The 26,705-nt window shown below is 50.1% G+C and overlaps 1 protein-coding gene across 1 annotated transcript in view; it reads left to right on the top strand.

Moving 5' to 3' along the window:
• LOC309553175 (histidine--tRNA ligase, cytoplasmic-like) overlaps nucleotides 1-25,205 on the top strand; it is a 246,276-nt gene extending 221,071 nt beyond the window's left edge. Inside the window, exon 13 of the mRNA XM_082254105.1 lies at nucleotides 25,087-25,205. Coding sequence (XP_082110231.1) covers nucleotides 25,087-25,146 — 60 coding nt within the window. The 3' untranslated portion in view covers nucleotides 25,147-25,205. The remainder of the gene's footprint in view (nucleotides 1-25,086) is intronic.
• Nucleotides 25,206-26,705: the final 1,500 nt, after the last annotated feature.

Raw genomic sequence — 26,705 nt, 5'->3', positions numbered from 1 at the left:
ACACACTTATTGGGATTTTTTTTTACCAAAAACATGTAGCAGAATGCATATTGGCCTAAATTGATGAAAAAACACTTGATTTCTCTGTCGTTCGTTGACGGACGCAGTTCTCTGATCCATATCAGTAAGGTTATACTGCCCCCTACAGGAGTAGGACACTAGGCAGAAAAAAATTTCTAGCTATGCCTATGGGCAGTCCTGGAGGGTACACCCACTCTCTAACTGCACAGAATGTCAGTTTTAATCTGCCTATTCAGGAGTAAGGACCTAGTTCCTTGCTGGGATCTTTGGTCCTGGCATAAAAGTTATTTTATGCAGATTTTTTTTTTTTAGCTAGGCTTTTTTTCTCTGGAACTTTTTTCCTGTGAGATCTTCAATTAATTATGCCGGGCTGGGCGACAGGCTGGATCCCTATATCCAGTGGTCACCCCAGTCTGGCCAGCGAGCATGTGCAGGCCTTAGCTCCGCGCTGGGTCATCCGTGACATAGTCCCACTGGACGGTGACTGGCCCAGCGAGTTAAAGGTCTCGCCAGGACACACACGATAGGGTCTAGGCTTATGTTGCAGGGTTCCTATTTGGCTGACAGGCCCCCCACTCCGGTGGCGTTGGATCCTGTCAGGAGATGGCCCGCCTAAGTTCCCGGTATGGTGAGTAAAAGTTCTCTTCCCCCCCCCCCCTCCCTGGCAGATTTTGGGGTGGATGAGGGCCCCCTGCCTTTGATGGTCGGACCCTCACACTCCTGGGTTTCCCTCTGTACTGTTGTGACCCCCCCACATCGGTCGATCGTGCAGGGAGTGGAGGGGTTCGGCCTCGGTCGGTTTCCCCAGGGCTGGATGGTGTAGGAGGGGGTGGGGGTCCTGTTACCGCGCGAGGCCGCCATTTTGTTGTAACCTCGTCTGCTTCTATGGTGGCGGCCATCTTGGTACAAGGCTCGGCAGTTCCTAAACGTTTTGCAGGACAATTTCATGGGTCAGATGGTGAATGCACCGACAAGAAACAATGCGGTACTTGACCTACTGATTACCAACAATACAGACCTGCTCACGGATATAGAAATATGGGACAACTTAGGAAACAGTGACCATAGGTCAATTCGTTTCAGTATTAATTACAGTAATAGGAAACACAAGGGCAATATAAGGACACTGAATTTCAAAAGAGCCAATTTCCCAAAACTGCGCTCTCTGCTAGAAAATATCAAATGGGATAGAACCCTGGGAACAAAGAACACGGAGGAAAAATGGGAGTGCTTCAAAAGCATACTTAACAAAGGGATTGACCAGTGCATTCCAAAGGGAAATAAATTTAAAAGAGCAAAACTAAACCCTGGGTGGCTAAACTCCAACATAAAAATGCATATTAATGCTAAAGGAAAGGCCTTCAAAAATATAAGACTGAGGGGTCATTGGCAGCATTCAAGCATTACAAAGAGTGTAATAAGAAATGTAAAGACGAAATCAGGGCGGCTAAAATAGAACACGAGAGACATATAGCGGAAGAGAGTAAAAAGAACCCCAAGAAATTCTTTAAGTATATAAACAGTAAGAAAGCGAGGCCAGAACACATTGGCCCCATAAAAGACGATAAGGGAGTTTTGGCCACAGAGGACAGGGAAAAGGCGGTAGTGTTACATAAATTTTTCTCTTCAGTCTTCACAAAAGAATCAGGGGGCTACACTAACCCAGCTTGTAAGGCCAAACTAAACAACACATCTCAGGAAATACCGCCATGGCTAACAGAAGATAGACTTTGAACTAAACTAGAGAAACTTAACATAAATAAATCACCGGGACCGGATGGCTTGCACCCGAGGGTTCTTTTTTTTTTGAAAATTTGTTTTTATTGATCTTTTGCACACAAAAAACAGACAAGACAATGCCACGCAGGGCAACAACCACCCTCAGTGACAACAGGTCAAACCCCTCCCACACCACCCCCCACCCACCCCCCCCCACCCCAGGCTCCATCCAGCACGTCCAGTGGAAAAACAAAGCATCCATCAGTAATAAAGATACCCCTCAAGACTGCTCCAATTATCCAGTAACAAGGTCATAGAACATTATAGATTAGTCCAGCACAGAGCCCACTAGCAGCAACCCCATGGCTTAGTCAATAAAAAAAAAAAAAAAAATAGAGAGACTTCTATACATGCAGTTAGAGCACAATGAACAGGAATATATCACCGACCGGCATGGCCATCCCCCCCCCCCCAGACAGTCCCGAACAGTAGCACATAAAACACTAAAGCTGATCTACGGAGGTCGAGGCCGGAGAGTCTATCCATGTTTTCCATACTTTATCAAACTTGCGGGGGCACCCCCTACTGAGATACGTGGCCTTATAGAGCGGAGTCACTTTATTAACCAAGCCTTTCCAGAAAAGGATCGTGGGAGCCAAGGGACTCTTCCAGTGTAAGAGCAGAGCCTTGCGCGCATAAAAAAGCAGCAAGCTTACCAGAGTACGAATGGCCCTCGCAGGAGCTAAGCCATCCACCAACCCCAAGAGGCAAACCTCCACGGAGCTGGGGACCGGAATCTTAACCACCTCCACAATACAAGCTAAGATGGATGCCCAATAGTCCTTGACCACCGGGCACCCCCAGAAGATGTGACTGAAGTCCGCCGGTGAATGGGAACAACGCCAGCACTCCGCCGAGGCCGTCTGATAAATACGTGCCAGCCTCGCCGGCGTGTAATAAATCCGATGCAGAAATTTAAAGTGAATCAGACGGTCCCTCGCAGAGACCAGGTAGGCGAAGGGTGAACTCCACATATCATCCCAGTCATCACCATCCAGGTCAGGCACCTCCTCCACCCAGCGTTCCCGACATCTACGTACAGCAGGCGGAGTGACAGCGAACAATTCCCTGTACAATTCTGAGAGAGGCTTCCGCATACCCGCCGCTTGTATCGCTGTTTCAAGAGCTGAAGCTTTAATCACAACCCGAGAGGAACCGAATTGTGCCACAAACGCATGGCGAAGTTGGAGATAGCGAAAAAAATACCCATTTGGAAGATCATAACGCGCCTTCAGGGCATCAAAGGAGCACAGCTCCTCACCAGAGACAATATCCCCCAGCAACTTCACCCCCTTAACGGCCCAGATGGTAGGATCAGGGATCGAGGCAAAATGAGGAAACTTGGGGTTCCACCACAATGGGGAGGCCGGGGAAACACCAGTGGCTCCTGGCTCCACCAGCACCTGCATCTGTTCCCAGGCTTTGATGGTAGAACGCATCGTTCCTGTCAGCTGAAATGTAGCCCTGGACCCTCGATGCAGTAAAAGGCGAAGACTCTCGTAGGAGCCCAAAACAGCCGCCTCCAGCACCGTGGCGGAGTCCCCATCGTCCCCTGCAAGCCAGCGTCGCGCCACCACCCCCTGCCCAGCCAGGAAATATTTATAAAGATCAGGTAAAGCCAATCCCCCCTGACCCCAGGGCTCCTGCAACACCTGCAGACCAATTCTAGGAGGAGAGGTACCCCAAATAAAGGAACCTATCAGGCCATGAACGCGGCGGAAGAAAGAACGCGGGACCCACACCGGGGAATTTCTAAGGAAGTATAGAAAGACAGGGAGAAGTTTCATTTTCACCAAGTTAATGCGCCCCAGAACCGACAAAGGTAAGTCGCGCCACACCTCCGCCCTGCGTTTAAAGACCTCCAGCAGTGGGTTAAGATTCAGAGTAAGATAATCCGCCACCCTCGCCGACACCCTGACTCCCAGGTAGGTGAACTCCGTCACCCATTTCAATGGTAGCGCCCCATCAGCTGCAGCAATGGCACCAGGATCAATAGGGAGCATAGTGGATTTATCCCAATTCACCCTTAGGCCGGAAAACTTTGCAAAAGTGTCTAGGATATTGAACACCGCCCGCAGAGAAGCATTGGGATCCTTCAAAAATAAAAGCATATCATCCGCATAAAGTGCCAGGCACTCCTTAATGGAGCCCACTTCCAGAGCCCCCACCTCCGGAGATGCACGCAACGCAATAGCCAAGGGTTCAATCATCAGAGAGAACAAAAAGGGCGAAAGAGGGCAGCCCTGCCTAGTCCCCCTACCTACTGCAAAAAAAGGAGACAGGGAAGATCCAATCTTCAACGCCATACGCGGGGAGGAATACAAAAGGGAAATCCACTTGCAAAATTTAGGACCAAACCCCATGCGCCTCAGCACCACCCCCATGTACCCCCAATCCACCGTGTCGAAGGCCTTGGCAATGTCCAAGGACACCACCACCCTAGTGCCAACGGAGGCATGGGACACCTGCAAATGAGTAAACAGACCTCGAAGGTTGGTGTCCGTGGACTTGCCCGGCATAAACCCGGTCTGATCAATGTCCACCAGGGAAGGCCCACCGCCAGCCTAGTAGCCAAGACCTTCGTGAGTATCTTGAGATCCACATTGAGTAAGGCAATGGGGCGGTAGGAGGAACACAGGGTGCGATCCTTCCCCGGCTTGGGCAGGAGAACAACATACGCCTCGAGCATGGAACCCGGCAGGGCCCCCTGATCGAAACACGCAGCATACAATGCCTGGAGCCTGGGAGCCAGGGAGTCTGAGTACTGCCGATACCATTCCACCGGGAACCCATCAGGGCCCGGCGATTTATTGGAGGGAAAGGATGAGATGGCTCTCTCTATTTCCTTCAACGTGATGTCATTGTCCAGCCACGCACTGTCCTCACCCTCCAAGACCGGAACCGGCAAGCCAGATAAAAGGCGCTCCAACTCCTCCAGGTCATATGCAGGTAGGGGGGAATAGGTGTCAGAGTAGTAATCCATAAAGACCCGGGAGATCTCCCCCGGGTCCCTAACCAGTTCCCCTGAACTAGACTGGATGCACGGAACACTTACCGAAGCCCTCTGATCTGCCACCAAAAAGGCCAAAAGCTTACCATTCTTGTCTCCCTTCTCAAAAAGTGACTCCGCTCTATGTTTAAGGTTGGCATGCGCAAAATCAGTATCCAACAAAGCCAAACGCCTCCTGGCCTCCTCCAGGGCCGCATAGGCCGCCGGCCCCGGAGTGGCCGAGTATTCATCTTCCAACCTACGGACCTCCAGCAGAACAGCTTCCCTGTCAGCATTAGCCTCCCTACGAGATGCCTTAATCGCAGAGATGTAATGACCCCGCATAACCGCTTTGAAAGCATCCCACAGGACCACCCCTACCGTGGACGAGGCATTATCTTCCCAATATGTAGGCATCTGGGGCTCCACCTGTTGCATCACCTTGTCAGTTTGCAGCCAACCCGGCGAAAGGCGCCATGCACCCCTAGTTCTACCCGTTCCCACCCGCAGAGTCAACAGCAGTGGGTTGTGATCAGAGAGGCCACCCGCCAAATATGTAGCATCCTGGACCAAAGCAAGACAAGGCCCATTAGCAAAAGCCAGATCTATCCTGGACGCCGTTCTGTGCACCCCAGACCAACAGGAGTAGCCACGTACCCCAGGGTTTTTCCAGCGCCACAGCTCCGTAAGCTGAGCCGCGGAAGACCAGGACACCAGTTCAGGAGACGACAGTCTACCCGGGTTAGAGGAGTCCAGCCCGCCGTCCAGAACAGCATTGAAATCCCCCGCCATAATTAGAGGAAGATGCATATAAGGGGCCAAGGTCACCAGGAGATCCACCAGAATCTGAGAGTGGAACGGGGGAGGTAAGTAGACACTCACCAGTACCACCTGCCGGTGAAAAATCTCCAGTAGAACAATAACATACCGTCCGCCAGGATCCGTAATTACCTTTTGAATCGAGCAGGGTGCATTTCTACCCAGCAAAATAGACACCCCACGGGCATACGTGGAGTAAGTGGCATTGAAGATCCTCTGAATCCAAGGCCTCTTCAAGGCAAGCACCCTGCTCCCATCCAAATGCGTCTCCTGGAGGAGGATAACATGCGGTTGAACAGATTTAATGTACCTAAAAATGGCTGTGCGTTTCACCTTGTCATTGAGACCCCGCACATTCCATGACATGATTTTAAGTAGCTCAGCCATAGAACAGCAGAGGGACATATAGCAGGAGGGAGCCGGAGGACCAAGCACAGCCCGAGGACCAACCCGATCCCCCAACTCCATCCAGACATTCAGCAATACAGACACATAAGTAAAAAAGAACAGTGACCACCGGATGGAGCCTGGAGCCAAAAACAAAAAAACATCCCTGCTGTGATACCCAAACCTGGAACAAAAAAAAGTGCAACAGGGTACCCAGCCTAATCCCAAAACCCAGCAAAAATTTTAAAGGCATGGCTGCAACATAAAAACCGCAGCCGGCGTTACTCTTGTCCACCAACGGCAGCCCCAAAAAAGGGGGGGCCGCTAGACAGTCATTCCTCAAAAAAAAGGAAAAAAAACCTAAAGAGAGGAAAAATAGAGTCAAAACAAAAAAAGAGAAAAATGTCAGTTCAACAACGTGTAGCACACAGAGCTCCAATGACCTGTAGACCAGTCCACCGCCCCAGGAATAGAAGCATGGATCCAGCCCAGGGCAACCCAGGAAACTTCAGGGCAGGATCAACAATACAGGAACCGTAGATGTCCCCCCAGCAGCAATTGAGGAGGCAGACCGTGCGTAGACAGGAGCTGCAAATAGGGAGTACAGTGCAGCAGGGCCCCAAGAGCCCCATATCATCCAAGATAGCAGGTGCATCAGAGGAAATTAAATGGAGTCCAACCAGTCAGCAGCCTCCCCCGCCGAATTGAAGAAAAGGACAGATCCCTTGTAATCCACACGCAAGCGGCTCGGGTACATCATACCATATTTCAGGCCCTTGGTTCTCAGGAGTTTGCGCACTTCAGTAAATGATCTGCGTTTCTTCTGCGTTTCCACAGAGAAGTCAGGAAATAACATTATCTTGCTGTTCTCAAACTGCAATTCCTCCTGCTTCCTGGCCTCAGAGAGGATACGATCCCTGTCACGGAAGTTCAAAAAGCGGACCAGAAACGGGCGCGGGGGGGCCCCGGGTGGCCGAGGTCCCGTGGGAACCCTATGGGCTCTCTCCACCACATATGTCGGGGGAGGGGGAGGCAATTTGAGTAGATCACAAAAGAACTTCTCAGCAAACAATGTAGAATTAGATCCCTCAGCCTTCTCTGGCAAGCCGACCACCCTGATATTGTTGCGACGCTGTCGGTTCTCAGCATCCTCCATCTTGTCCGCCAAAGCATTCACCTGGGCCTGCATGGCAATGATTTGTGCCGAATGGGAAGCGGTAACATCCTCCACCTCAGACACCCTGCCCTCAGTCTCAGTCAGGCGCCCCCTGATTTTATCCAGATCATGGCGGATTAGGGTACATTCAGAGGCCAGGTGGTCAATCCGGAGCATCAGGGCAGTTTTTGAGGCGTCTATAGCAGCCAGTATGGGAGCAGTAATATCCCCCCCTCCATGCGACCCCCCATTCTGACCAGCGGTCCCCGGCAGAGACCCCCCGGTACCTGAGTCCATAGGCTGTGCCATAGGAGGGTCCCCGGCCCCCGCGGACATCTTTCCCGACTTCAGGAAGGCCTGGGCGCCTGTGGCTGCAGAGGAAGAAGATGAGGCCTGGACCTGCAAGATGGCGGCGGCCGCTTTCGCGCCTCGCGGCGGGACCGCTCGTTTAGGCCGCGGGGTCGGTGCTGAAACCCGGGATTTTCTCCCCGGCATCCGTGCCCCACCTGTGCCCGATGCGGAGGAGGGCAAAACCGCCGCGATCCGAGGCACAGGGGCCGTGGATGGAGCCGGATAAGATCAGGATGGTGGAGAGCTCTGCTAACACACGTCCGGCGCCGTCTACATCCTGGCCACGCCCCCGCACCCGAGGGTTCTTAAAGAGCTCAGCCAGGTGATTGCCAGACCATTATTCTTGATCTTTAAGGATAGTTTACAGACGGGTATGGTGCCAGCTGATTGGAAAAAAGCCAACGTGGTACCAATATTTAAAAAGGGGCCGAGATATATCCCGGGTAACTATAGGCCGGTCAGCCTAACATCAGTAGTCTGCAAAATTTTGGAGGGGATGTTAAGGGACCACATACAAGACTTTAGTAATGAAAACGGTATTATTAGTAGTAGTCAGCATGGATTCATGAAAAACCGTTCTTGCCAAACCAATCTATTAACCTTCTATGATGAAGTGAGCTGCCACCTAGATAAAGGTAAGCCTGTGGATGTGGTGTACCTGGACTTCGCAAAGGCCTTTGACACCGTTCCCCACAAACGCTTACTGTTCAAACTAAGGAAGGTAGGTATGGACCATAAGGTGAGTACCTGGATAGAGAACTGGCTCCAGTGGAGGTTTCAAAGGGTGGTGATTAATGGGGAGTACTCAGATTGGGCGGGTGTGGAAAGCAGGGTCCCCCAGGGTTCTGTCCTGGGGCCAATCCTGTTTAATTTATTCATAAATGATCTAGAGGAGGGGATATCGAGCAAAATCTCAGTATTTGCAGATGATACTAAACTAAGCATGCCAATATCTTCTGGGCAGGATGTGGAAACCTTACAAGCGGACCTGAACAAAATTATAGGGTGGGCAACTACATGGCAGATGAGGTTCAATGTTGAAAAATGTAAAGTAATGCACCTGGGTGCCAGAAAGCAACCTACTCACTGGGGGGGGGGGGGGAACCTCTGGGTGAGTCTAGGATGGAAAAGGACCCTGGGGGTACTGGTAGACAACAGGCTTGGCAGTGGCATGCAATGCCAAGCCGCTGCAAGCAAAGCCAACAGAATACTGGGATGTATAAAAAAGGGGATTCACTCCAGAAATAAAGAGATTATTCTCCCACTATACAAGACTCTGGTCCGGCCACAGCTGGAGTATGCTGTCCAGTTCTGGGCACCGGTCCTCAGGAAGGATGTGCTGGAACTGGAGAAAGTCCAGAGAAGGGCAACAAAAATAATTAGGGGAATGGAGGACATCAGCTATGAGGAAAGACTACAAGCACTGAACTTATTCTCTCTGGAGAAGAGACGATTGAGGGGGGATATGATATCAATGTACAAATATTGTACTGGAAACCCTAGCATATGGAAAAACCTATTCAGAGAAAGGAAATACAATAAGACGCGTGGCCACTCTCTAAAACTAGAGGAAAGGCGGTTTAACCTTAAAATACGCAGGGGGTTCTTCACTGTAAGAGCAGTAAGGATGTGGAATTCTCTTCCGCAAACAGTTGTATGAGCAGGGAGCATTGATAGTTTCAAAAAACTATTAGATGGGCACCTTAAAGACCATAACATACAGGGTATACAATGTGTGGTTAACAGTAGACACATACACACATCATAGGTTGAACTGGATGGACTGATGTCTTTTTTCAACCTCACTAACTATGTAACTATGTACACCTGTTTTCACCCATTTTGCTGTGTATTTTTTGCTGTGAAGGCACCTCCCTTCATCCCGGGCAGCTTCCTGGCTCCCTTCCTTTCTCTGAGCCACTGCTGAGACCCTCCTAATCCGATTGCTCTCTGGGGACAGTGAGTTACTGAGAGTAGTCTCTCTCTTTCTTTGTGGGGGTTAATTAGCGTGTGCCTGAGCTCCGGGGGGCGCTGTAGCACTGTGGGGCCGCCTTGTCATTTTTTGCAAATTTTGCTGGCGGGTTCCTCAGGTTCCGTATGGACCCTGCAGGTCATGTGTCCCCACCTGACCCCCTCACGGAGGCCGCAGGGCCTTCCGGATATCCATCAATGCATTTTCGACGATTCGGGAAGCATTTGGGCCCAGGTGGAGGTGGGAGGTGTGCTGAAACGTTCCCCCACCTACCCCTGCCTCATGTGATGTCTCGGATTCTGAATCTGACAGCCGCGTCTGTTGCCTTGCGCCTTGTCTCCTTGGATAATGAGGGCGACATTTCAACCTCCCCTGCCGTGCATGATACTGGTGCTGGTGGATGCACTGGTTGTTTCGGTGCGTGACACCCTGAAATTTTGAGGAAGCAGGTAGCATCTGGCACTCGCATGCCATCCGGAGTTGCTTATTTTGCTAGCATGCTTATGTATGATGAGACCGTCTAAGGTGTTTAAGCGGATGCTAGACGTTACCCTTTTGAGGAGTCTCTGGTACAGTGGACTGTGCGGTCTCTAGGCTGAATAGGCTACCGTTTTTCCGGTGGAGGAATCCCGGTCTTTTTAGGACTTGGGGGGACAGGATGGCCTGGGCTGTGGCCCGCGATCTCTAGTCCCTGGCGTTGTCTGCACTGGGGTCAGTGTTCATGATTGCCCTTGCAACGCAGACTCTGCCTGATGGGCGGAGTTCCAACGCTGTGACTTGGTGAGGGGCATGTCCCTCCTGCCCTGGGGGAGCTGTTGGACCAGCTGGTGAAGGGGCAGCAATTTGTTTGATGACGTGCTGGACACTGCTCCTTTTTATTGGGTCACCTGTCTGTTTCGGCCGTGGTGATCCGGCGTATACTTGGCTGAAGTGTTGGGATCAACTTGGCTGCGGATCAATCCTCTGAGAAGGCCTTACGAATCTCCCCTTTCAGGGGGATCGCCTGCTTTGGCGTTGCCCTGGATGACATTATACAAGGGTCTCACGGGGGGAAGAGTGCTTTTCTTCCACAGGCTAATAAAGGTAAGGGCCTTCTTCGTGGACGGGGTCCCTCCCTTTCGGCTCACAACAGTTTCTGGGACAGGGACAGTCCATGTGGCAAAGTCCTTCAAGACTTCCTCTGGGGGTTCCAAACGACCCTAGTCTGGAGAACATGAGATTGTTTGTTTGTTTTTTTCCAGACCTGCGGACAAGGCCTACTCGGCATGAAGGTGCGTCCTCACCCATCTATGGGGTGGGGGGTCGTCCTTGCCGGTTCTTGGACTGACGGCTTGTCCAGATCCCAGGCAGCTGGCTTCAGGAGGTCAGTTGTAAGATCGAGTTTCGATACGTTTTTTCCGGTGGGGTTTTTCTCTTCCGATGCACGGCTGTCCCCGGATCGCTTGCAGTGCTCTGTGGGGCAGTTCCGGCTCTGGTTCAACAAGCTGGACCTTCTGGCCCTTTGATGGTTCCTTGCGGATCAAAAATTTAATGCGGTATCTGTTCGCTCAATGGTGGCTTCCCTACATCAGGGGGATTCCTGGCCTCCATTGACATCAAGATGCCTACCTTCACATCCTGTTGTGTTCAGGACATCAACGGGTTTTCAGTTTTTTTGCCGTGGGGAAGGATCTTGATCGGTTTGTGGCGTTACCCCTTGGTCTCGCTTCTGCTACTCCGGTCTTCACAAAGGTGTTGGCTCCAGTCCTTGCGCTGTTGCGGCAGCAGGGCGTATCGGGTTTCCTGGCCAATCTGCTTCTCCGTGTGGAGTCCCCTACGGTGCTTACAAACAAATTTGGAAGTCACCATGAGAACTCTGGAGGAGTTCAGGTGGGTTTTGAACCTTCTGAAGTTATCCCTGGTCCCTTCCGTGAGACTGGACTATCTGGGCCTGACTTTGGACTCGTCCTCAGTCAAGGGGTTTCTCCCTCCGGGGAAACAACTCTTGGAACTTCAGACTGCGGTTCAACTGTTACTGTCCAGCACATGGTCGTCCCTTTGGACCTGCATGCGAGTTCTGGGACTGATGGTGTCGTCTTTCGAGATCGTCCTTTTCGCTCAATCCCTCTCGTGGATCCCCCAGAAGGCAATCCTCGAATGGGATTAGAATCCAACTCTCTGTACTTTCGGATCCGGCTGTGCCGGGTGTCCAGGGAGTCTTGATCTCAAATCCTTCCTCCCCTTTTTACTGGACAATTGTCACTGTGGTTACAAGCCTGTCCGGGTGGGGAGGAGTCCTTGGCAGATTCTCTGCTCCAGGAGTATGGTCCCTGGAGGATTCAGGTTACCAATCAATATCCTGGAGCTGAGAGCGATCCGGCTTTGCCTAGTTCACTGGATCGGGCACCTACAGCTGTCCAGTGCACATTCAATCGACTATGCCACGACCGTGGCTTATGTCCTTCACCAAGGGGGCACCATGGGTGTCCTTGCGGCCTTGGCAGTGACAGGCATTCTTAGTTGGGCGAAGCGCCTTCTTCCAGCTCTCTCCGCTGTTCCCTTTTCAGGTGTGAAAAATTGGCAGGCGGATTGCATCCGTCGACAGGCCTGGGATGCAGGGGAATGGTCCCTTCATCCAGAGAGGTTTCAGCAGTTGTGCCTTCGTTTGCGCACTCCAGATGTGGACTTGTTGGTGTCGCATCTACTGGATGGTGCAGAGGTTTGTGGCGCGCTCCCGGGACCCTCTGGCGGGTACGATGGTGGCACCATGGGTTCTGTCATAGGCAGAACATTTGCTAAGTTCAACATGAACGATGCTGAGAAGTTCAGCATGCTCACCTGCGCAAGGCTGACGCCGGCGTGGTCGTGTGAGAGTGCTCACGGTTGGGCCAAGGTCAGCATTAGCTGCTGTCTGCCTTTCCTCCTCTCAAAATAAAAACATATGACAGGCGCTTAGCCACATATTACAACATAAGTCCATATAAGTCCATATAATGTCAAATGGGTGTGGGTAAATGGGTTTAATAATTTAGGATGGGGGGGGGGAGGGGGGGGAACTCTAAAAAAATCCAACAATTAGGGCAGCCGTCCAGAACCAGTGAGCCAAAGGTTCTCCAAACTGTATGCAAAAAAAGAAAAGAAAGAGGCGCCTCTATTTTTTCTCATCATCATTATTATCTATTTTTCACATTTATTTTTCATCCTTGTTGCCACTCCTTTAATTCTGATCATAGCCTTATTTTGGTAGTACTAATCTCATATTCCATTGCTTAACTTGATATATTTCTAAAGAATCTATCACTTCCGCTTTCCCTTCCCCTCCGATCGTTCATAAGGCTAGCTATTCCTCTTGTTGTTATCCCTTGTCTGGAGCTTTGATGAAGGAGCGCGGCTGCCCGCCCTACGGCAGCACGCACGCTCGGAGACGCGTCACAATCCAGTGACGTCATCCACATGTTCCTGTTGTCCCTGCCGACCAAGCCTCGCTTTCAACACACGGACGCTTCCGCTCCACCTTCGCCGCTCACTGCAGGCTGCGGCGAAGAGGAGACCGGCTCTCCAGTCGATAGCACGGAATGGATGACTTTTAAAACCGGATCCATCTTGGAGTTCCCCAGGAGGATTTACTACATACGCTTTCTGCATACGCACAATGTGAGTGCATATTTTATGGAATAAATTTGGTTGTTTAAGTCTGCACTTAGAGGCGCCTCTTTCTTTTCTTTCCTCCTCTCAAATTGCTGCCAAGAATTCTTCGCAGGATCGAGGTGGAAGGGATTTGCGTCATTCTTGTGGCTCTGGACTGGCCTTGACGAGCTGGTACGCCGTCCTGGTCAAGCTAGCCGCAGACACTTCTTGGAGACTTCCTCTCAGGGAGGATTTATTGTCTCCAGGGCCAATCTTCCATCCGACTTTACGGTTGCTGGCTTTGCCGGCTTGGCTGTTGAAAGCCAGGTGCTGAAGGACAGGGGATTGTCTGCTTTGGTGATTCCCACCCTGCTTAAAGCGTGGGAAGCGACTTCAAGGATAATTTTTTTCCTCATACGAGAAAGTCATATATTGCGTGGTGTGAGTCGCTCTCACTCGGTGGCTTCCTTCAGCGGGGAGTTGCTCTCAAGTTGACTTTGAGTACTTTTAAGGGTCAGGTTTTGGCTTTGGCAATTTTCTTCCAAAGGCCATTGGCCGCCCGATACCCTGGTGCGTAACTTCTTCCAGGGGGTGTGGCACTTGGAACTTCCGGTGCGAACTCCGTCACCAACTGGGGCCCTTGATTTGGTGCAGTCGGTTCTTCCAGAACCAACTTTTGCAAGTATTCGAGGGTATCCCCTGCCTACCTTTTACAGAAGGTGGCCTTCTGGTTGCTGTCACTCTGCGTGCAGGGTGTCGGCACTGGCGACATTGTCCTGTTGTTCTTCCTATGTGTTGGTTCATGGAGAAAAGTGGTACTTTGTCCGGATCCGTCCTTCCCTCCTAGGGTGGTTTCTAGTGTTCACTTGAACAAAGACATTGTATTACCATCTTGTGTCCTAAGCCCTTACATCCTACAGAATGGGCATTGCATTCTCTGGATAGAGTTCGGGCACTCAAGGTGTACTTGGTGACTACTGAGTCTTTTCGTAAGTCAGGCTCGCTCTCTGTACTTACTGATGGCCCATGAACAGGACTGCCTGCATCTGCTGCAACTTTTCCAGATGGCTTAGACAGAGGGTGGTGCAGGCTTATTCAATCAAGGGTCAGGTCCTACCTTTCTCCTTTACCTGTCTCAGCGCTTTCTACTCGGGCGCCTAGTGCTTCCTGGGCTTTTTCGCTATACTGGCATCTGTGCTCCAGGTTGTAAGACGGCTACCTGGTAGTCTGTTCACACCTTTGCCAAATTTTATAAGGTGGATGTGTTGGCACCTGCAGATGCCTCTTTTGGCTGCAAAGATTTTGCTGGCTGCTGTCTGGAGGGCTTTTGGCCTTCCTTGAGGGTGTTAACTGTTTGTTTCAGATGGGCCTCATCTTTTTGTTCTGCTGAGTCCTATGTTGCCTGGTTGGCTATGTTTAGCCTTGGGGACTTGTTCTTTCCTGCTGTTCCCACCCCTCATTTTAGGGCACTGCTTTGGGACATCCCCAGGGGCGGACTGAGCGGTCGGGCAATTCAGACATGGTCTGAGGGCCCGGCCAGGAAGGGGGGCCCGCCATCCAGTACAGAATTAATTCACCCGATGTTGTCTCCAAGACAACATCGGGCTTTCGGGAACCAGCGGCCAGCGCAAATGTAGTGGGAGGAGGGGAGGGGCCCGGTGGCCGGCACTACTTCCGTTGGAGGGGCCCGGCGCTCGGTTTCCATGGTGTCCTGTGAGCGGGGGGACGTCAACGTGCGCCGCCACCACAGGCCGCAGAGGCTGGAATTTAGGTAAACAGTGTTCGCTGGCAGGGAGCGGTTCAGGGCTGACACATCAAGAGCACTGCAGTGATTCAGTGGAGGGATTGCAGGGCCGGCCACGGATGGATGAATCTGATGCAGGGCCTACCGCGGGTGGATGTGCTGCATATGCAGGAAGATTGTAAAGTCTTACCATTCCCCTGCCCACGAAGCCACTCCATGGCAACTTAGGCGGCCGCTGGACCGAAGGACCCGATTTGCCCAGGTGCAGCAGCTGGTCACCTGGCAACCATGACGCCAGGAGAGAAGGAGGGACAGAAAGGTTGAGGCCTTCAGCACCACCACCTTCCAGTAAATGCAGCTGCAGGACCTTGCTGACTTTCATGTGCGGGAGGCGGATCTCAGACCCGCCTCCTGCACATGAAAAATGATGAGGTGCTGCAGCTGCTCAACGGGAAAGCAGTGTCTGGTGTATACCCACCTCTCTTCCCGCCCACTTCTTTTTCAGCTGGTGAAGGGGTTTGAATCTGATGTTCCAGGGCCAGAGGATGCTCATTTGATAATGGTAATTATGCTCTTTTTTTCAGCCGGCTCATGACCAGGCTTTACTAATCAATGTTCACCTGCTGTCTCTGGGCTGTGGCGTGGCATGGGGGCAGCCTGGCTATGGCCCCGGGCGCAAAATTTGAGGGGCGCCATGCCGAGTGTGCTGCCCTTGATGTCATGTCAGGTTCTGTGGCGGGGGGGAACGTGCGGCCGTCTATCTCCAGTGGGCGGCCCAAAGACAGGGGCTGCCTGGAAGGTGAACTCTGGGCCCGGGAGCCCAGGAGGGAGAAGAGCTTCACAACCTCCTTGACCCCCGAAGAGGTGCAGAATCCCGACACCTCCCAAAGCCTGGACTGCGTCTCCTTCAACCTCCTCTCTGCTCCTGCCTCTGCAGTGGGGATGGGCGGGAGGTGCAGGCTGCCAGGGAGCCACTGAAAGGAGCAAAGCAACCCCAGATCAAGGAGGCATGGATGGTACCGGCATCATACACTGATACACAGACCTGCCTGCAGACACAGACTGGAATTGGGGGGCAAAGGAGAGACTGCAGATAGGGACAGGGCTAGGGATCTCTCTCTCATTTACCCCCTCACCCCCCCTCTCTCAGCCCCCCTCTCTGTTAGTCCCCCCTCTCAGCCCCCACCTCTCTCTCAGCCCCACCTCTCTCAGCTCTCCTCTCTCTCTCTCTGTTCCTGTCAGATCACTTCTTGGTAGAGGCCGAAATGCTGAGAGGGCATCCCTTGCAGCTCGGTGCGAATCACCCCTGGAAGTGGGACAGGAGGTGACGCGTCCCAAGGAGCACTGGATGCTTGTGAAGTGCAGGTAAAGGTTCACAAGGGTATCCGGAACAGCCTTCAGGGCCTCCAGGGAATCAAGCAATGTGCAGGTAAAAGCCAGGCCGAGGGTCATACACAGGTATCAGTCCAAACAGGCGCCAAGACAAGGGGATTTGAGCAGAAGCAAGTCCGTTGAGCAAGCCGGGATCGGTACACTAGAAGTCAGGCAGAGGGCAAAAGAGCAGGGATGGTCACACAAGCCGAGGGTCAAACACTGGAGCAGGATCGGATGGTCAGACGAAGCCGGGGGTCAAAGGCAAGAGAGAGAGCAGACAGGTCAGGAACAAGCCGGGTCAAACTGGAATCCAGGAAGTAGCAATGCTTAGGAAACAGGAAGAGCTGAAGACAATCCAGCAATCTGATGGGCTGAGCAGAGTCCTTTTATAGGCCAGTGAATTAGTCTATGGCCTGAGTCCATTGCGGCCATGGGAAGTACTGGCAAAGTTGCCAGTTGCAGCACAGCCATTTCACTGACAATGAGTCTATAGCCTGAGTCCATTGCGGCCATTGGAAGTACTGGCAGAGTTGCCAGTTGCAGCATGGCCGTTTCTCTGACAGTGCCCCCCCCCCAAGGGGCAGCCTCCGGATGCCCAACCGGGCCAAGCTTCCCGGGAATCTCCTGTGGAATTCCTGTACCAGCCTGGGGGCATGCAGGCTACTAGCGGGTTCCCAGGAATTGTCTTCAGGGGGGTAACCTTTCCATTTAATAAGATACTGTATGAGCCCACCCCTTCTTCGACAATCCAGAATGGTTTCCACTTCATATTCAGGTTTGCCCTCCACTGAAACTGGAGGTGGAGGCAATTCTTCCCTCCCTGGGAAGGGTCTAGAAATTGCAGGCTTAAGCAGGGAAACATGGAATACAGGATAGATCTTGTATGAATTAGGTAAAGTTAGTTCGAAAGCCACAGGGTTTATCATCCTTTTGATTCTAAAAGGCCCAATAAACCTTGGTCCCAATTTTTTAGAAGGGCAAGATAGTCGTAGGTTGTTTGAGGAGAGCCACACCTTATCCCCGACCTTATACATAGGGTTTTCCTTTTTCCTGCAGTCATAACATTTCTTGTACTCCTGTTGGGCTTTGGATATGGAGTCCTGTAGCAACCGGTAGTTATTCCTGATAGCCATTATCCGGTCTTGCACTGCAGGAACCGATGTTTCTGAGAAAGCACTGGGCAAAAAAGAAGGGTGGAACCTGTAATTCACCCAGAACGGGGTCTGGTTGGTTGCAGAATGCAGGGCGTTATTATATGCGAATTCTGCGCACGGAAGTAAAGAGACCCAATTATCCTGGAAGCAAGTGCAAAAGCAACGTAGGTATTGTTCAAGGGTCTGGTTGGTCCTTTCCGTTTGACCATTACTCTGCGGGTGGTAGGCTGATGATAGGCATATCTCTGGACAAGGATTTGCAAAGCTCTTTCCAGAATTTGGAGGTGAACTGGAAGCCTCTGTCCGATACTATGCTGTCCGGGAGACCGTGTAGCCTGACCACTTCTTTAATAAACATGTTAGCTGTTTCCACGGCAGAAGGTGTGCCAATCATAGGCAAAATGTGCGCCATCTTCGAGAGACGGTCCACCACCACCAGGACAGTAGTGAAACCTTCTGACGGTGGTAATTCCACTATAAAATCCATGGATTGTTGCTTCCAGGGCTGTTCCGGGATGGGCAATGACCTCAACAGGCCCCAGGACTTGGTCTTAGCCCCCTTGTTAAGCTGGCACGTAATACAAGAACCCTCATAGGATTTACTCTCCCAAAATAAATTGGGCCACCAAAAGCTGTGCTGAATGAGTTCACATGTCTTCTTGACCCCGAAGTGCCCGGCAAGCTTGTGATCATGCAAAGTCTTTAGGACCTGTAGTCTGATTTGTGAAGGAACAAAAATCCTTTCTTGGAACCACAAGAATCCCCCGCATTTTTCCAAGGAAGAGGTCCCAGGCTCGAGACATTGAACTGAGGCTTGCTTAATTGCTGATTGTAGATCCGTTTGAATAAGCAAAAAATTTTGAGCCAAGAGGATGGTGTTGGGTTCGGCTGTGTTTGGGGTATCTGGAAACATTCGGGACAGGGCGTCTGCCTTCCCGTTCTTGGACCCTGGCCTGTAAGTCAGATGAAAGTTAAACCGGGAAAAGAACAAGGCCCATCGAGCTTGACGGGGTCTCAGGCGTCTTGCTGTCCTGAGGTATTCCAGGTTTTTGTGGTCTGTGAATACCAAAATGGGATGAGTAGCCCCTTCCAGCAAGTATCTCCACTCTTCCAAGGCACATTTGATGGCCAAGAGTTCCCGATCCCCTACATCATAGTTTCTCTCCGGAGGTGTCATCTTCCAGGGAAAAGAAAGCCACAGGGTGCAGAAGAGTCTTCGGGCCTTGTCTTTGAGATAAGATTGCTCCAGTGGCTATTTCTGAAGCATCCACTTCAAGCACATAAGGTAGGGTTGGATCAGGATGCTGGAGAATAGGTGCTGAGGTGAACAACGCCTTCAGTTTGTCAAAGGCCGTTTGAGCTTCCTGCGACCAATGGAAGCGGACCTGTTGGCGGGTCAACTGGGTAATGGGCGAGATAATCCTAGAGAACCCCTTCACGAACCTCCGATAGAAGTTAGCAAACCCCTCGAAGCGTTGAACTCCTTTCTTATCACAGGGGGCTGGCCAATCGAGAATTGACTGCACTTTCTGTGGATCCATGGAAATGCCGTTTGTTGAGATAATGAGACCCAGGAATTGAATTGAGTCTTTCTCGAATTCGCATTTCTCTGGTTTCACATAAAGTCCGTGTTCCCTTAAAGTAAATAGTACCTTTTTAACATGGGTCCGGTGGAGGAAAAAATGAGTATGTCATCTAGGTAGACTATCAGAAAGAGATCCAGGAATTCCCGAAAAATTTAATTAACTAGATGTTGGAAGGTAGCAGGGGCGTTACACAGCCCGAAAGGCATGACCAGGTATTCAAAATGGCCAAACCGCATTCTGAACGCCGTCTTCCACTCATCTCCTTTTCTAATGCGAACAAGGTTGTAAGCTCCACGGAGATCCAATTTGGTAAAGATCCGAGCTGCCCGGAAACGTTGAAACAGTTCTAGGATAAGAGGTAGAGGATACCGGTTTTTAATAGTAGTTTTATTAAGCTCCCGGTAATCTACGCAAGGTCTTAGTGTGCCATCCTTCTTTTCGACAAAGAATATCCCGGCCCCTGCTGGTGAGGAGGAGGGGCAGATAAAACCCTTTTCCAAATTTTCGTTAATATAGATCCGGAGGGTTTCCAGCTCCTTCTCAGATAACGGGAATATCCTTCCGAAAGGAATCTCGGCTCCGGGCAGAAGTTCTACAGGGCAATCATAAGGCCTGTGAGGAGGCAGAGCTTCTGCCTTTTTTTTTTATCAAATATGTCCATGAATTCCTCATAAACTGCGGGGACATTTTCCGGGAGATCATGTACTGGTCGGACGGCCAGGCAAGCAGCAGAAGTATCAGATCCGGGTAGGAAACAATTATTCAGGCAGTAATTACACGTGAAGGAGATCCTTCTCTTAACCCAGTCAATCTGTGGGTTGTGGGCCTGTAGCCAGGGAAGTCCTAAAATAATGGGAAACATTGATGAGGAAAGGACGTCAAATCGGAGTAATTCCTGGTGAAGAGAATCTGTCGTGGTGAAGATGGGGCACGTCTCTTCAGTAACAGGCCCAGAACTGGGCAAAGAACCATCAGCCAGAAGAATATGGAGTCGCTGTTCCTTAGCTTGCACGGGGACACCCAAACTTTGAGCTAAAGAACGGTGCAGAAAGCAACTACATCTCCCGAAATCAACGATCGCCAGAAGCCAAATCTTCTTTTCTGCTACCTGTAGGGAGACAGGGAGAATAAGATGAGGGGATGACCCGGCGATTTGACAATTCAGCAGAGGTCGTGAATAGGACTTACTGGGTCTCACAGGACAATTGTGTAGGAAGTGGCCAGATTCCCCACAATAAAGGCAGAGGTTAGCTTGACGGCGACGTTGTCTTTCCTTGGGGGTCAAGGCAGAACGGATTAGACCAATCTGCATGGGTTCTCCTTCTGATCCCCCGGAGACAGAAGGCCCAGGATGGGGTGAAGCAGCAAGTGGGACTTTCGGGAGTACCCAGGTAGGTCCGGCCCCTTGAAGGCGCTCTGAGCGTCTCTCCCGCAGGCGCCTGTCCAGTTGGATTGCCAGTAAAAGATTAGACCTTCCAAAGACGTAGGGGTTTCTACCCGAGCTAACTCATCCTTAAGGGCTTCAGACAATCCGTGACAATACTGATACTTGAGTGCTGCCTCATTCCAGTCTGTATCTGCGGCCCATCTGTGGAAGTCAATGGTATAGTCCTCTACAGGATGCTTATTTTGTTGTAAGGCATGTAGGGCTGATTCAGCCGTAACAGTCCGTTGGGGGTCCTCATATAACTGGGCATGTAGAAGGAGTCTACAGAGTTCAATGAGGAGCTCTTTTGCTCAAGGAGGTTATGAGCCCAGGTCTGGGGTTCTTCTGACAACAGAGAAATTATGAACCCTACTTTGACAGTCTCTGAAGAGAAGGTTCTGGGCTGAAGGGCTAGATACAAGAGATATGCATTCTTGAAGGATCTGAACCTTCTCCGTTCCCCACGGAAGCGTTCGGGTGTAGGTACCCTGGGTTCAGGTGGGAAAACCATGGCTGCCTGAGCAGGGCTGGCTGTTCCTTGCTGAGTGGAGGTGCTCCCGGAGCTGGGGGGAGGTTGATTGGGGTCGGAAGGAGAGGGTGCGCCAGCTAGGTTCAACACTCGACCCTCTAATTGAAAATAACCGTCCTGCAGTCTCTGGACTGCCTGTGTTAAAGAGGAGACTTGCTGACAAAGAGCCTCGAGCTGGGAAGCACCTCTGTCGGCCTCTGACATGGCTGGATTGTACTGTCAGATCACTTCTTGGTAGAGGCCGAAATGCTGAGAGGGCTTCCCTTGCAGCTCGGTGCGAATCACCCCTGGAAGTGGGACAGGAGGTGACGCGTCCCAAGGAGCACTGGATGCTTGTGGAGTGCAGGTAAAGGTTCACAAGGGTATCCGGAACAACCTTCAGGGCCTCCAGGGAATCGAGCAATGTGCAGGTAAAAGCCAGGCCGAGGGTCATACACAGGTATCAGTCCAAACAGGTGCCAAGACAAGGGGATTTGAGCAGAAGCAAGTCCGTTGAGCAAGCCGGGATCGGTACACTAGAAGTCAGGCAGAGGGCAAAAGAGCAGGGATGGTCACACAAGCCGAGGGTCAAACACTGGAGCAGGATCGGATGGTCAGATGAAGCCGGGGGTCAAAGCCAGGGGAGAGAGCAGACAGGTCAGGAACAAGCCGGGTCAAACTGGAATCCAGGAAGTAGCAATGTTCAGGAAACAGGAAGAGCTGAAGACAATCCAGCAATCTGATGGGCTGAGCAGAGTCCTTTTATAGGCCAGTTATTTAGTTTATGGCCTGAGTCCATTGCGGCCATTGGAAGTACTGGCAAAGTTGCCAGTTGCAGCACAGCCATTTCACTGACAATGAGTCTATGGCCTGAGTCAATTGCGGCCATTGGAAGTACTGGCGGAGTTGCCAGTTGCAGCATGGCCGTTTCTCTGACAGTTCCCTTCTTTCTCAGTCCCCTTCTCCCTCTCTCAGCCCCCCCTCCCTTTATCTCAGCCCCCTCTCTCTCTCACCCCCTCTCTCTCTCTCTCTCTCACCCCCCCCTCTCTCTCTCACCCCCTCTCTCTCTCACCCCCCTCTCTCTCTCACCCCCCTCGCTCTCATTCCCATCTCACTCTCTTTCAGCCCCCCTCTCTCTCTCACCCCCCTCTCTCTCTCCCCCCCTCTCTCTCTCTCATTCCCATCTCACTCTCTCTCAGCCCCCCTTTCTCTCTCACCCCCCTCTCTCTCATTCCCGTCTCACTCTCTCAGCCCCCCTCTCTATCTCAGTTTCCCTCTCTCTCATTGCCATCTTGCTCTCTCTCAGCCCCCCTTTCTCTTTTCCCCCTCCTCTCTCTCACCCACCTCTCTCTTTCTCCTTCACCCCCCCCCCCCTTCCCCTTCTCTCTTTCCTGTGAACTGGACTGTTTAACACCGGAGGGGTGAAAGGGTAATTCATTAACAATGTCATTAGTAAAGTGCAGCAAGAAGGGGTTAATGTTGTGTCACTGGTCACTGGATGGTGCATTAATGACCAGTGACCTTTGTGCTGCATAAGTGACACCAGTGTCAGTGTTAAATTAACCCCTTTATGAAGGGGTTAAAAACACTGTCAGTGGCCACTAATGCAGCACAAAGGGTTTAACTCTGCCAATACCCACCAATGGGAAGGGATTCAAATAGAATTTCGAGTTTAAACCTAAGCAGCCTTAAAAACGTCCCCATCACCCCCCCCCTCCTAACGCCTATGCTGGCTAACCTGTGTAGAAAAGATGTATATGCCAATTTTCAGGCTGCTTCAGTCTGGTCACATTTTTTCCTGTGTGAGCCAGTGCTGTATGCAGGGAAGAGGAGGGAGTGACAACAAAAGATAGGACATAGGAACCTATGGGAGATGTCACCGCTTGAGGCTTTACAGGCCATTGTCGAGCACTCTCTGCTCTCCCCTGCAGTCACCACTGACTAACACAGCCTGTCCCCCCCCCCCCCCGGGCTGCTCAATCTAAAATGCCTGGGCCTGTTTTTTGTCCCAGTCCGGGCCTGCTGTATGCTGATGAGCTGATTATAGATATGCCTCTATTGGTAGCGCATCCTTCAGACATTGACTGCTTAATGAGCATGGGAATGATAGCATTTGCTTAAAACAGCAGATCATCATTGTGGAGAAAGAATTAGTGCTGCTAATGATAATGAGCAGCTCCTGTATGCAAATTGGTAGAGATGTATTGTAATGATACCCCTTTTAAAACAAGGAAAAATGTTTTGGCCATTTTATACACTCATCATGTTCCGCTAAATAAATTGGAGGTGGGATGTGGGTGTGACTGGAGGCGGGGCAAGGGTGTGGCTGGAGGCGGAACATAGGTGGAGCCTGGAAGAGGGCCTTTGATTAATTTTGCCCGGGGGCCCTGAGAGTTCTCAGTCCGCCCCTGGACGTCCCTACAGATATGGATCTGAGAACTGTGTCCTTCAATGAACGATAGAGAACTGGATTTTTGACTTACCGTAAAATCCTTTTCTAAAGTTCATTGACGGATGCAGTACCCGCCCCTCTATTTTGAGTTGGGTTGATGTTACTTTCTGACACTGCTTTGATACAAAACTGACATCCTATGCAGGAAGAGAGGGTGTGCCCTCTGGGACTGCCCATAGGCATAGCCAGAACTTTTTTCTGCCTAGTGTCCTACTCCTGTAGGGGGCAGTATAACCTTACTCAAATGGATCAGAGAACTGAATCCATCAATGAACGTAAGAAGAGGATTTTATAGTAAGTCAAAAATCCCAAATTTTTTTTTTAATGTTTTATAGCAGAAAGTAAAAAATATATATATATATATTTTTTTTTTTTCAGAATTATCGCTCTTTCTTGTTTATAGAGCAAAATATTCAAACTGCAAAGGTGATCAAATACCACCAAAAGAAAGCTCTATTTGTGGGAAAAAGGACATCAATTGTATTTGGGTACAGCGTCGCATGACCGTGTAATTGTTAGTGAAAGTAATGCAGTGCTGTATCGCAAAAAAATGGCCTGGTCATTAAGTGGGGTAAAACCTTCTGGCCCTTAAGTGGTTAAGAATCCCATCAGTAGTATAAAAACACAGCAGATAAGACGCTGGGGAATAAAAATCACATCAAGAGGATCGTCAGTCATTTGTACAAAAATTAAGAAGCTACAAATACTGCAGCTGCTGACTTTTATTAAACCCACTCTTATCTCCAAGTATCTAGCACTGTCATCGCCTGGGCCAGTTTTTCACTGGTCTTTAGGTCCCCAGCACTTGCTTGGGGGAAGCCAGCCTTGAATGCCTTCGGTTTCACAAGCCAGCTCCCCAGTGTTCATGAACAGGTTGCACTTTGCCTTTTGAACAGACCCGCATTCACACGTCAATTGTCCCAGGACGTTGGGGCGGTGGGGCCAACTTCTGCTCTACTTGCCTAGGGTGCAGGTACCTGCAAGAAATAAGTACCTACTTCCAGGGGAAAAAAGCATCCGAAAGAGGGAGAAGGAAAAGCAGAACTTCCCTTTTTTAGGTTGTGTCAACAGGAGGCAGAGAAACAGCAGCACACTGATCCCAGTGAAGAGCTGTTCAGGGGGTCATGTTAGCGCAAGTGTGACCATTTAATTACATGTAGGCTGTGCTCCCATGCAGAAGACAAAGAAGAAAATTGATCACATGGGAATGGATGAGCTTCCATGCCTGGCAGTTTGAAATAGGAAAGCAGAAGGACTGGGAGAATCACCAGGTATTTCACGCAAAGGAAGCAATGCAAAAAACAGAACCAGCTGAAATTTTTTTAGTTAGTAGGCCCTGCAGGGTGAAAATAAAAATCTAATAGTGTATGGCCAGCTTTAGCATACACCTACATAGGGGAGTATTGGATGGACAGAAACACTAGGGAAGGTGAAACTATTACTTTACCTTCATTCGTGGTACATTTAGGCAACAAAAATTGCTACTTGAAAGAAAAAAAGTCTCTATTGGGCAATGCCACTAGGCATTACAATCACAATCGTCCTTACTGTATGAAATGTATCCCATGACATGTAAATGTAATTATTGGTTGTCTAACTATAACATCGAGCAGAGATTATTGGTTGTCTAACTATAATATCGAGCAGAGATTATTGGTTGTCTAACTATAACATAGAGCAGAGAACACAACTATATTTGGCAAGTTAGATATTTATGCCATTTGCATGTTTTTCAAAATGCTGATTGCTTATTTTTTTTAAGGTGGACGTTGCCAGGCCAAATTTGGTGGAGGAGATTCAGAGGAGGACTAGCCAGTTTTAAGATGTTAAGAAGGACCAAGGTCAATGTATATCTGGGTCCACTTGTCTTCGACACCCCTTATAAGGTTCACAGCATTTATAAGCAAGATCAGAATTGTACATTTCTTCCACTGCTTTGTCCATATAAGGGAAAGTGTGTAATAAATGAGGTCTAATAAAGCATGTGTTACTGGATTAAAAAACAAAGCCTGAATTCATTTGTGATTTCTGAGATTGTAGAAATCTGTTGTAGGAGAAATATGGGGCACCTATGCTGCTCCTAATATTATTCATTTGAATATTTGACCTGGAACATGTATGTGACTTTACTTGTTGCATGTCAGTCAGTGACTTGCAATACTGTAGCAAGAGATAGCTGGGTAACGAGCATTACATAAGAAGGTTAGTAATAGTAACTATATATCTCAGAACAGGTTTATGTAAAGTTTGTGCTGGTTGTCTCAGGCATTTTCTACTTGCAAACAACCAGAACATTCACATCTGTTTCCAATTTCTACCAGCTAGTAGAAAATGTAAAATTAAAGTGGAGTTCCGGCTTATTTTGCAACTTTAGTGATTCCTGTAGTGCTCGCTATGCTGATCAACAATTGGGCATATTCAATTTTTTTCGGGGGTCCCTTACCTTATTTTGAGGGCATTTTTGATTGTACTTCCTCCTTCTCCCCCCTCTGTGGCCACGGCCACCGACACCACTTCCGCCTTTGCATTGCATCCTGGGAGCTGTTTGTCATCACTCCCAGGAGGCTGGAATCAGGAAGAACTCCCAGAACACTCCCTGGAATCAGGAAGAAGGACACAGAAGATGATACTGTGGCTTCAGTTGCCCATGTCTAAGATGGCCGCGCCCAGTCAGCGTTTTTAAAAGTAAGATTTTGACAAAAATGTACACCTTGTAAGTATGAGAATAGCGGTTCTGTAAAGGGCGATGGATTAGTATTGTAGGGGTATTTTTAGTTAAAAAAGGTATTTGAGGCCGGAACTCCGCTTTAACGATAGGACCCCCCCCCCCTTTCCCCTGCAAGGTATACCCATCCATCCATGAGCCCTCACAAGCCTGCTCCCTGTAGGATTCTACCATGTATAAGCTTCAGTGTCAGAGCTTACACAGGTGGATGACATTACACCATATTGGTAGGTTTGCTTCAGTAAAGCGGGCGATCAGAGGGGGGGTGGCAGAGGAAAGGCAATTGGTAAGTATAAAGCTGGGTACACACTGATTTGAAATATAGCAAATTCAACAGGAACCAGAGGAATTTTGATCTTTGTGTAGTCCTCTGTTAGACAGAAGCCTTTAGATTGGCTTCTCTCAAACTGGTTTGCTTGAAAACCTTGTTCGATCAGATCAGTGGCTTGCAGCCAATTACAGTACCTGCAGCCCTGATCAGTGTTTTCTGACAGTGTTTTTTTTTTTTTTTAACTTCATGTGTGTACCCAGCTTAACTTTCAGGGAGATGGGCTATCAGCGGATTCTGTCACTTTGCTGTTCTATTCTTTGACATTCTACATTACTGCGGAGTCCTCTAGTGATGTAGGTTTCAGAGGAAGGCGCAGAGGGGGGTC

Source organism: Pelophylax lessonae (genome assembly GCF_965119305.1).
Source record: "Pelophylax lessonae genome assembly, chromosome: 4".
Classification (NCBI taxonomy): Eukaryota; Metazoa; Chordata; class Amphibia; order Anura; family Ranidae; genus Pelophylax; species Pelophylax lessonae.
Note: the sequence above shows the minus strand (reverse complement) of the source record. Positions and strands in the feature narration are given on the sequence as shown.